The sequence below is a fragment of the Microcebus murinus genome, chromosome 10 (genome assembly GCF_040939455.1).
Source record: "Microcebus murinus isolate Inina chromosome 10, M.murinus_Inina_mat1.0, whole genome shotgun sequence".
NCBI classification, from domain to species: Eukaryota; Metazoa; Chordata; class Mammalia; order Primates; family Cheirogaleidae; genus Microcebus; species Microcebus murinus.
Window position 1 is genome coordinate 7007365 of NC_134113.1, and position 11917 is coordinate 7019281.

Genomic DNA, 11917 nt, shown 5'->3' on the forward strand with positions numbered 1-11917 from the left:
ACAGTGTAGAAATAAAAAGGGAAGAGTTTTTAAAAACATGATGAAAATACAGGACCATCAGCAAAAACAGTGAAATAGGAAACTCCAAATGTCAGTCCAATCACAAAAGTAATGAATAAACTGGCAAAAACTGTCAGAATCAAATTAAAATTTTCAGAACTCTAGAATCTAATCAAAAGATTATAGCAACTACGAGAACATTTAAACAAGACAAAAACAGCTGAATCTCAGTAAGCGAGCTTTAACTTACCCTGGTATCATCCTCCACTGCCCACCTTGGCAGCAGCTTTGAAGACAACAATCTACATTCCAAGTATAGGTACCAAGTACTGGAGGGAGCAGAACAGACTTATTCTCAAAAATTGTGGTTGTAGGCCAGGCGCGGTGGCTCACGCCTGTAATCCTAGCACTCTGGGAGGCCAAGGCGGGAGGATTGCTCGAGGTCAGGAGTTCAAAACCAGCCTGAGCAAGAGCGAGACCCCATCTCTACTATAAATAGAAAGAAATTAATTGGCCAACTAATATATATATAGAAAAAATTAGCCGGGCATGGTGGCGCATACCTGAGTTCCAGCTACTTGGGAGGCTGAGGCAGGAGGATTGCTTGTGCCCAGGAGTTTGAGGTTGCTGTGAGCTAGGCTGATGCCATGGTACTCACTCTAGCCTGGGCAACAAAGTGAGACTCTGTCTCAAAAAAAAAAAATTGTGGTTGTTTCTTTTAACCTGTCTGGCGGCTCCTCTTAAAAGATTGGCTCAAAGGACATGACAAAGCTACCCAGGGGCATTTGTCAAAAACATTTCAAGGCATATGTATTATTTGCTATTATCTGGGGCAAGGGGTGACAGCTGGGGCAAAAAGTAGACAAATTGAAATTTGAGAGGCAAGGCTGGAGAATTAGATGCATTGAAGAGCTGGGCACGGTGGCTCACACCTGTAATCCTAGCACTCTGGGAGGCCAAGGCGGGCGGATTGCTCAAGGTCAGGAGTTCGAAACCAGCCTGAGTAAGAGTGAGACCCCATCTCTACTATAAATAGAAAGAAATTAATTGGCCAACTAATATATATAGAAAAAATTAGCCAGGCATGGTGGCGCATACCTGTAGTCCCAGCTACTCGGGAAGCTGAGGCAGAAGGATCACTTGAGCCTAGGTGTTTGAGGTTGCTGTGAGCTACGCTGAAGCCACGGCACTCTCTCTAGCCTGGGCAACAAAGTGAGATTCTGTCTCAAAAAAAAAAAAGATGCATTGAGGAATAAAGGCTATGAAAAGCTCACACATGTTCCTGGGAATCTAGAAAGCCACACGCATACTTGTCTAGGGCTGGGTTCATGCTAAACAAACAAACTAAGGAGGTCCTAAGCCTTCACCTCTGGCTGACAATGAGACTCTACACAAACAAGAAGTGAAGGCTAAGGCAGAATTGTAAACTGCCGGGCTGAGTGATAAAGGCACACACATGTTCCAACACACAAAGCCTATCTGCAAAGGCTGGGAGTTTTTTTGTTGTTGTTTCAGACATACATGGAAATTTTAGTCAGATCACTAGCTGGCGATTGAGCTGACAGATCTGAGACTTCAGTGGCCACATATGACAGAGAATATAGACTTTACAAAATTAGTCCAAAGTCATTAAACAACAGCTACAATGAGCAGCAACAATATACCCTGAGGAAGAGAGAGAATCTATTTTCCAGAGTTCCAAATTTTCACCACATTTTAATATTAAAAATATCCAATATTCAACAACAACAACAAAATCACTAGGCATACAAAAAAACAAGAAAGTATGGCCTATACACAAGAGCAAAAGAAATTAATAGAAATTGTCCCTGAGGAAGCCTAGATATTGGATTTACTAGACAATACTTTAAACAATTTTAAATATACTCAAAAATTTAAAGGAAATAATGTCTAAATAACTAAGGGAAATAATGAGAACAATATCTCACAATTGTGAGATATCAAAAAGAAAGAGAGGCCGGGCGCTGTGGCTCACGCCTGTAATCCTAGCTCTTGGGAGGCCGAGGCGGGCGGATTGCTCAAGGTCAGGAGTTCAAAACCAGCCTGAGCCAGAGCGAGACCCCGTCTCTACTATAAACAGAAAGAAATTAATTGGCCAACTGATATATATATATAAAAAAATTAGCCGGGCATAGTGGCACATGCCTGTAGTCCCAGCTACTCAGGAGGCTGAGGCAGAAGGATCACTTGAGCCCAGGAGTTTGAGGTTGCTGTGAGCTAGGCTGACGCCACGGCACTCACTCTAGCCTGGACAACAAAGTGAGACTCTGTCTCAAAAAAAAAAAAAAAAAAAGAAAGAGAAATTATAAAAAAGAATCAAATAGAAATTCTGGTAAAGACTATAATAATTGAAACGTTGGAGTCTCAATGGCAGATTTTAGCAGGCAGAAGAGAGAATTGCTGAACTTGAAGATAGATCTACCTGATTACTCACAAAGACAAAAATTACACAAAGAAAAAATAATGAAGAAAAAACAGAGTCTAAGAGATCTATGGAACAACATCAAGCATACTAATATATTAATATATATAATGGGAATTCCCAAAGGAGAGAGAGAACAGAGAATAAAGAATATTTAAAGAAATAGTGGCCAAAACCTCCCCAAATTTAATGAAAGGTATAAATCTACAATATCCAAGTTCAGCAAACTCAGACCCACAATGAGACACATTATAATCAAATTTTTGAAAGCCAAATACAGAGAATCTTGAAAGCAGCAAGTGACTCATCATACATAAGAAATCCTCAATAAGACCAGAAGTTGACTTCTCATCAGAAACCATGGCAGTCAGGAAGCAGCGGGATGATATATTCAACATACTAAAAGTAGGGGGAAAAAACCCTAACAACTCTTAACCAAGAATTCTATATCTGGCCATAACTATCTTTCCAAAACTAAGAAGAAATTAAGATATTACCAAATAAACAAAAACTGAGAGAGTTCATCAGTAGTACACTTGAAGCATAAGAAGTGCCACAGGGAGTTCTTCGGCTTGAAATTAAAAGACACTAGGCAGTAAATCAAATCCACACAAAGAAATAAAGAACATCTATAACGGTTACTACATAAGTAAATATAAAAGTCAGTATTAATGTATTTTTGGTTTGTAACTATTTTTTCCTATATGATTCAAAAGACAATGTATAAGACAATAATTATACAGCTATGATGATGAGCACACAATGTATAAAGATGCAATTTGTGACAGTAACAATATAAGAGGGAGCAGAGCTATACAGAACCAAAGTTTTTGTATACTACTGAAACCAAGTTGATATTCATCTGAATTCAATTACTACCAATTAAGAGGTTAAATGTAATCTGCAGGGCAACCACAAACAAAATAACTAAAATATACATACTAAAAGAAATGAAAAGTAAATCAAAATGGTACACTAGGAAGCATTTATTAAATAAGAAGGCAGTAACAGAGAAATTGAGCAACAAAAAAGATATAGAAGAGACTCACTTTATTTAACTTTTTTTAGAGATGGTGTCTCACTCTGTCTGTTCAGTGGTATGATCAAGTGCAGCTTCAAACTCCTGGGCTCAAGTAATCCTCTCATCTCAGACTCCTGAGTCACTAGGATTAAAGGTGTGTGTCACCACACTCAGCTCAAGGGACTCCAAAGACACAGGTTGAAAGTAAAGGCCAAGGCGTGGTGGCTTACACCTGTAATCCTAGCACTCTGGGAGGCCAAAGTGGGCTCAGGAGTTCGAGACCACCCTGAGCAAGAACTAGATCCCATCTCTACTAAAAATAGAAAAATTAGCCGGGCACAGTGGCACACACCTATAGTCCCAGCTACTCGGGAGGCTGAGGCAGGAGGATCACTTGAGCCCAGGAGTTTGAGGTTGCAGGGAGCCAAGATTACTCCACTGCACTCTAACCCAAGAGACAGAGCAAGACTGTCTCAAAAAAAAAAGTAAAAGGATGGAAAAAAATGTTTCATCAAATAGTAACTAAAAGAGATCTGGAGTGGTTATACTAATGTCAGACAAAATGACCTTAAGAAAATATTATTACAAGAGACATAGAACATTATATATAATGATAAAAAGGCCATCTACCCAAAAAGATGTAACAATTATAAACATAGGTGGACCTAATGAAAGAGCTCCAAAACATATGAAGGAAGAGCTAGCAGAATTAAAAGGAAAAATAGACAGTTAACAGTACAGATAGACTCTGACTTACAATTGTTCTACTTATGATTTTTTTGTTCTGTTTTTTGAGACACAGTCTCATTCTGTTGCCCGGGCTAGAGTGCCGTAGCTTCAGCATAGCTCACAGCAACCTCAAACTCCTGGACTCAAGCGATCCTACTGTCTCAGCCTCTGAGTAGCTAGGACTACAGGAATGTGCCACCATGCCCGGCTAATTTTTTCTATATATATATATTTTTAGTTGTCCAGATTATCTTCTATTTTTTTTAATAGAGATGGGGTCTCGCACTTGCTCAGGCTGTCTCAAACTCCTAAGCTCAAATGATGGCCCGCTTTGGCCTCCCAAAGTGCTAGGATTACAGGTATGAGCCACCGTGCCCAGCCCAACTTATGATTTTTTGACTTCACAATGGGTTTATCAGGGTAGTGAGGGCATTTTGAATTACAATATTTTTGACTTAAGATGGGTTATCACAACACAACCCCATCATAATTCGAGGAGCATCTGTAACAGTAGGAGACTTCATTAACCCACTTTCTTTTTTTCTTTTTTTGAGACAGAGTCTCACTTTGTTGTACAGGCTAGAGTGAGTGCCGTGGCGTCAGCCTCGCTCACAGCAACCTCAAACTCCTGGGCTCAAACAATCCTGCTGCCTCAGCCTCTCGAGTAGCTGAGACTACGGCCATGTGCCACCATGCCCAGCTAATTTTTTCTACATATATTAGTTGGCCAATTAATTTCTTTCTATTTATAGTAGAGACGGCGTCTTGCTCTTGCTCAGGCTGGTTTCGAATTCCTGACCTTGAGCAATCCACTTGCCTCGGCCTCCCAGAGTGCTAGGATGTTAACCCACTTTCAATAGTAGATAGAGGCCTGATGCGGTGGCTCACGCCTGTAATCCTAGCACTCTGGGAGGCCGAGACAGGTGGATTGCTCAAGGTAAGGAGTTCAAAACCAACCAGAGCCAAGAGCGAGACCCCATCTCTACTATAAATAGAAAGAAATTAATTGGCCAACTAATATATAAAAAAAATTAGCCGGGCATGGTGGCGCATGCCCGTAGTCCCAGCTACTCGGGAGGCTGAGGCAGCAGGATTGCTCAAGCCCAGGAGTTTGAGGTTGCTATGAGCTAGGCTGACGCCATGGCACTCACTCTAGCCTGGGCAACAAAGTGAGACTCTGTCTCAAAAAAAAAAAAAAAAAAATAGTAGATAGAACAACCAGACAGAAGATCAATAAGGAAAGAGAGGAACTGAACACTATAGATAGGTCTGACCTAACAGATATATACAGGACATCCCAGCCAACAATAGCAGAATACACAGTCTTCTCAAGTGCATATGGAACATCATCCAGCATAAACTACATTAGGCCACAAAACAATTCTTAACAAATTGAAGAATACTGAAATCATATAAAATATCTTTCATGATCACAATGGAATGAAACTAGAACTCAACAGCACAAGGAAAACTGCTACAAATATGTACAAATTAAATAATGCATTTTTAAATAACCCATGAGTCAGAGAAGAAATCATGAGCAAAATTAGAAAATACCTTGAGAAATATGAAAATGAAAACACAACAGACCAACTTATGGGATGTTAGATGTAGTGTTATGAGAGAAGTTTATAGCTGTAAATGTAAACATTAAAAAAACAAGAACAATCTCAAATCAACAACCTAATTTTATACTTCAAGAAACTAAAGAGCAAATTAAACCCAAAGCTAGCAGAAGGAAGGAAATAATAAAGATTAGAACAGGCTGGGCGCGGTGGCTCACACCTGTAATCCTAGCACTCTGGGAGGCCGAGGTGGGCAGATTGCTCGAGGTCAGGAGTTCGAAACCAGCCTGAGCAAGAGTGAGACCCTGTCTCTACTATAGATAGAAAGAAATTAATTGGCCAACTAATATATATAGGGGGAAAAAAAGATTAGAACACAGATAAATGAAGGAGAAAACAGAAAAAATAGGGGGGGAAAATCAAAACTGAGTTGGTTTTTTTTTTTAAAGATCAACAAAATTGACAAACTTGGCTAGATTAATGAAGACACAGAGGGAAGATTCAAATAACTAAAAGAAATGAAGTGAACTGAAAAAGGGGAAATTAAAACTGAAGCCACAGAATTACAAAGAATTATAAGAGAATACCATCTCAAAATTTATTTTTAATTAGCTGGGCATGGTGGCATGCACCAGCAACCAGAAGGCTAAGGCAGGAGAATCCCCTTTTTTTTTTTCTGAGACAGAGTTTCACTTTGTTGCCAGGGCTAGAGTGCCGTCAACCTCAAACTCCTGAGCTCAAGCGATCCTTCTGCCTCAGCCTCCCGAGTAGCTGGGACTACAGGCATGCGCCACCATGCCCGGCTAATTTTTTCTATATATATTAGTTGGCCAATTAATTTCTTTCTATTTATAGCAGAGACGGGGTCTCGCTCTTGCTCTGGTTGGTTTTGAACTCCTGACCTCGAGCAATCCACCCACCTCAGCCTCCCAGAGTGCTAGGATTACAGGCGCGAGCCACCTCGCCCGGCCTTTCTATATTTTTAGTTGGCAAATCAATTTATTTCTATTTGTAGTAGAGACGGGGTCTCACTCTTGCTCAGGCTGGTCTCAAACTCCTGACCTTGAGCGATCCACCACCTCGGCCTCCCAGAGTGCTAGGATTACAGGCGTGAGAGGAGAATCCCTTGAGACCATAAATTCAAGGATGCAGTGAGCTACAATTATACCACTGCACTCCAGCCTGGGCAACATAAATGAGACCCCATTTCTTTAAAAAAGAAAGGGGAGGAGGTAAGGACAGAAGGAGTCAAATCAGGAATACAAGGTAGATGCCTAATTTCCCCTAGAAACTCTCCCCAAATTGCCCTTAATGAGAGAAATGTTTAATGAGCAGGAACATCGCCATCATGGAGACTCTGGTAAAGCCTTCCCAGATGTTTTTCCAGCAAAGCTTTGGCTTTTTCAAAACACTTTCATAATAATAAAATTTTATTGCTGTTTGCTGCCTCCCCAGAAAGTCAACAAGGAAAACGCCTTGAGCATCTCAAAAAACTACTGCCACAACTCTTGCTCTTGAGCAATCTGCTTTTGACTAGACCACTTCTACCTCTTTTTAGCCATTGTTTTCATCGTGCTTTGTCTTCAGGATAGTACTAGTAAAGCCATGTTTCATCTCCTGTGACAATTATTTAATGAAACCCTTGAGGATCTACATCCCATTTGTTTAAAATTTCCAATGAAAGCTCTGCTCAGCTGCAGCTGAGCTGGGCACAATGGTTTTGGCACCTACCAAACGGAAAGTTTGCTGAACTTTAATTTTTCAATCAGAATTGTGTAAGCTGAACCAATTAAGATGTCTATGGTAGGCTGGGCAAGGTGGCTCATGTCTGTATTCCTAGCACTCTGGGAGGCTGAGGTGAGAGGATCGTTTGAGCTCAGGAGTTTGAGACCAGCCTGAGCAAGAGCGAGACCCCGTCTCTACTATAAATAGAAAAATTAGCCAAACAACTAAAAATAGAAAAAAAAAAAAATTAGCCGGGCATGGTGGCGCGTGCCTGTAGTCAAAGCTACCTGGGAGAAAAAAAAAAAAAAAAAAAGCTACCTGGGAGGCTGAGGCAGGAGGATTGCTTGAGCCCAGGAGTTTGAGGTTGCTGTGAACTAGGTTGACACCACAGCACTCTACCCCAGGCAAGAGAGTGAGACTCTGTCTCCAAAAAAAAAAAAAAAAGATGTCTATGGTGTTGGCCATTGTTTCTGCTGTTAATCACCATCCTCTTCAATTAGGGCACCAACAAGATGAAGTTTCCCTTGCAAATTGATGTGGATGATCTGCTGCTACAGGCTACATCTTCAACATTGTCTTTTCCCTTCTTAAAACAAGTTATCCATTTGTAAACTTGTGATTTCTTTAGAGCATTTTCCCCATAAACTTTTCATAAAGCATCAATGATTCATGATTCATAATTCTTTTTTATTTTTTGGCCCCACTGACCCATCCTTGATTTTACCATTCTTCCACCCAAGTTTCACCACAAATTTGTCGTTTGTTCTTGTTTCCATTGTGGCAGAATTCATGTTGCTCTGAAAGGGGTTTCTTTTCAAACTGGTGTCTTATCCTTCTTAGTGTCTCAAACTAGATCCTGTTTAAACATGTTGTAACAAGTTAGTACAAGTTTATTTTGATGGAAAAGAATTTTGAAATCCATGCATATTTTTTCATAATTTGCATTTTTCTGTGAACTTTTTGAAGACCCCTCATAGAACCAAACTTCTCCCTCCCAAGCTATTTCTTTTTCTTTTTTTTTGAGACAGAGTCTCGCTTTGTTGCCCAGGCTAGAGAGTGCAGTAGCGGCAACCTAGCTCGCAGCAACCTCAAACTCCTGGGCTCAAGCAATTCTACTGCCTCAGCCTCCCGAGTAGCTGGGACTACAGGTATGTGCCACCATGCCCTGCTAATTTTTTCTATATATATTAGTTGGCCAATTAATTTCTTTCTATTTATATTAGAGATGGGGTCTTGCTCTTGCTCAGGCTGGTTTTGAACTCCTGATCTCCAGCAATCCGCCTGCCTCAGCCTCCCAGAGTGCTAGGATTACAGGCGTGAACCACCTCGACCGGCCCCCAAGCTATTTCTTTACAGTAGTTTCTATGGAGGAAACCAAAGCACTAACAGGGTCTTATCTGGTAAGGAGAAAGCAGAGAAACAATCCTTTTCTTTTTTGAGGAGCAGCTACAGTAAAGGAGTTAATGCACAGTACCTAGATTCAAATCTAAACCCAAGCTCTACCATATGCACTGGCCTAATAATTTTGAGCAAATTACTTTTGTTTAAGCATTCCCACCTGTGAAATGAAGGAAACCTGTGAAATGAGGGAAATAGTACTGATCCTCATTGTAGAGTGAGTGGTTACAAGTACAGTATAAAGCTCTTAGAACAGTGTGTAGCATATTTAAATGTGCACTAAATGCTATTATTAAGTATTCAGGAGCACAGACTGGACCCCATAAAGATAATTCAAAGGACCATAAAATCAGTTTTCCTATTACAGTTAATTTTTTTAAAACATACCTCATTCACTGTCTCCAGCACACAAACAGCAAAGCAGGGAGACACACGTATAGCCCGAGTGAGAAGACACTGAAACACCAGATTATAAATGGCTTCACAGCACAGAATGACAGGTGCACAGGTCAAAGTCCTTTCAGTCACTGTGCCCTGAGATATCGCGGTCAGAGTTGCGAACAATCATCTCCTACTACCAAATTGAACGAATCAGCAGAGGTACTTCGGAACCAAGCGAGAATGTACAACCAGATTTAACGTCCTGTATAAATCTGTCAAGAAAACGTTCTGGGGGAAGGATGCATAGGAAAAAGATCTGGACATCAGCATTTGGTAATGTCTTCTTGGATCTTCCTGACAAATGCATTCAAACTGACCTGGGTGTGGTGCGCTCAGGCTCACCAGAGCACAGCATTGGGCTTGAGAGCCTCATTGCTAAGAGGGAGAAAAGGGAAATGAGGGCAAATTAGAGGAGAAAAAGAATTCAGAACTGCACAGCTGGGGAGACTGAAAATGACTGCGGGGGCAGAGGAGGGGGGAGAAGGTAGGGAAGCGGAGCGGAGGGAGGCCTCGGTGCTCGAGTGTGCCCCAGCGGTGAGGCCGGCCTCCCCGCGCCCCCCCAACCCCGGGCCCTGAGCCGGAGCCAGGCAAGAGGCAGGAGCTAGCAGCCGGCACCGCCCGCGCAAGGTGACTGGGGCAAACCCACAGCGCCGTGGGAGGCCCAGGGCGCTTCATTCCGCCCAGGCATCCCTCTTTTTTGGTCAAAATCTTGGATTGGTCCTGTCAGGAATAAAGTAAGAGCAAACATCTCGTTGGGGCGAAGAGGAAAGGGGACTTTGGAAAGTTCCGCGGGACAGGGAGAGGGGCCCCAACAGTTCGGGGTCTTTCTAGAATGATCCACACTTCACCTCCTCATCCCTCTTGTCTTCCTAACGCTCCGGACCTTGTTCCTAGGAGTCAGGGGAGGGCCGCCATCACCCTACAAAGTCACATGCCCCCAACAGCAGCCGCACCACGAGCCGGCTGAGAGGCCGACTCCTCAGGACCGCCAGTCCACCCCCACCTCGCTCCTGAGGAGACATGCGCCTTTTGCCCAGCGCCTCCGCGACGAGGCGCGCTCCCGCTCCCGCCCTCCACACCCGCGAGAGCGCGCGCTCCCGCCTGCGCGAACTCGAGATTCCCAACACTCGGGAGGAGGCGCGCTTTCAAATGTCGGAGGCGGATCTAAGCGTGCCACGCCCCCAAGGGCGGAAAAGTCCCTGATTCGCTGAGAGCTTGCGAGCCGCCAGGTCTACCCCATTCATCTCTTCCTCTCCTCCCTCCTCCGACAGCAACCTAGGCTTTCCCTCAGGCACCTTTCACCATAGGCGATGACGACCCCACGGCGGTCCTGGCTGTGGGTCTGGTTTACCGCCATCTTGCTTCGGGCCCCTTCCCACAGCCCCGCAGATGGGAAGGGGCGGGGCCAAGCCGTGGGGCGGAGGCTCTGAGGGGGAGGGCGGAGATTGTGGCGCAAGGACGCGGAGTGAGTGGGCGAGGCGTCTGGTCACGTGAGGGGGCAGTGGTCAGAGGGGCAGGCGGAGTCAGGGTTGAGACACGCCCCTGACGGGAAAGGGGCGGGTCCAGCGGATTGTCTCCGCCCCCGGAGGTTAGAGGGCTGTGGTAGGTGAGTGGCCTCATCAACCCCATCTGCCCTCCCTGCCTTCGTGACTATTATATTTCATTGAATTTAAGAGCTGTCAAGTATAAGATGCATCGTTCTTTTCGTGTACCACTGAGAAAAACGTTGCCAAATAAACTGACATGCCATCGGTTGTAAATGCATCCTGACTTCGGAAATTTTGTTTTAAAATACAATGCTTACTAGAGCAAATGAAATACCATGGCAAAAGTGTGAAGCAGTGGAACAAGCATTGAGGTCTAGTCCCGGTATCCTGTGGTGGCAGCCATGGGCAACCTTGAGCGAGGTGATTAAACTCTTTGGCTTCAGTTTCTGTATCTGTACGAAGGCATTGGGACTAGAAGAGCTCTTAGGTTTGTTCTAGCAGTGACATTTTATTTTCACTGAACTGCTTTATCATTCAAATCTCAGTTCTCTTCATCTCACTGTGATGATGATACTCCAGTTCCTGCCCTATCGTGTTATAATACTTGAATGACTCCAAGAGCCTCTTGCCTCATCTTCCATCAACTTTGACCACTCCAAACCACTTCCCACCATTCACATTGCACTCACCCTACAGAGTGTTGAGGCTCCAAACATAACTGCATCCAGGTGTCACATTAGAGAAATAATATGCAAGTGAAAGTTGCATTATTTGCTGGATACAAATGAGAGTGTGCACCTCAAGGAGAGGATTAGTTTGAGTTCAAGGAAAACACAAGCCAGTGCTTAAGTTTAAATTCTGAAAGTATTCACTGTAACATAAGCAGTTCTCTAGGCAAGATGGATCCACTCCTTTCATTGACTTGGTCCTTATGCTTCAGGAAAAAGCAAAGCTAGAAGGTTAACTGAATGAAAATAAACATCATTTTCACTGGAGACAGGCTGTGCAGAGTACAGCATCCCTCAAGATCAGGTGTGATAGCTCCATCACTCATTTCAGATATAAAACCCCAGGAAATGATGACTGGGGTCTGACTTCATGCCAGTAG

At 43.2% G+C, this 11917-nt stretch overlaps 1 protein-coding gene across 4 annotated transcripts in view; it reads right to left on the reverse strand.

Annotated features, from left to right (window-relative positions):
• WBP2NL (WBP2 N-terminal like) overlaps nucleotides 1–10701 on the reverse strand; it is a 48952-nt gene extending 38251 nt beyond the window's left edge. For 3 of the 4 annotated variants that reach the window (XM_012741859.3, XM_076006959.1, XM_020287799.2), the window contains exon 1: nucleotides 10618–10701. In XM_012741859.3, coding sequence (XP_012597313.1) covers nucleotides 10618–10679 — 62 coding nt within the window. In that variant the 5' untranslated portion in view covers nucleotides 10680–10701. Of the gene's footprint in view, nucleotides 1–9268; nucleotides 9359–10617 lie in introns of those variants that run through there. The other variant, XM_076006960.1, reaches the window with a different exon arrangement.
• Nucleotides 10702–11917: the final 1216 nt, after the last annotated feature.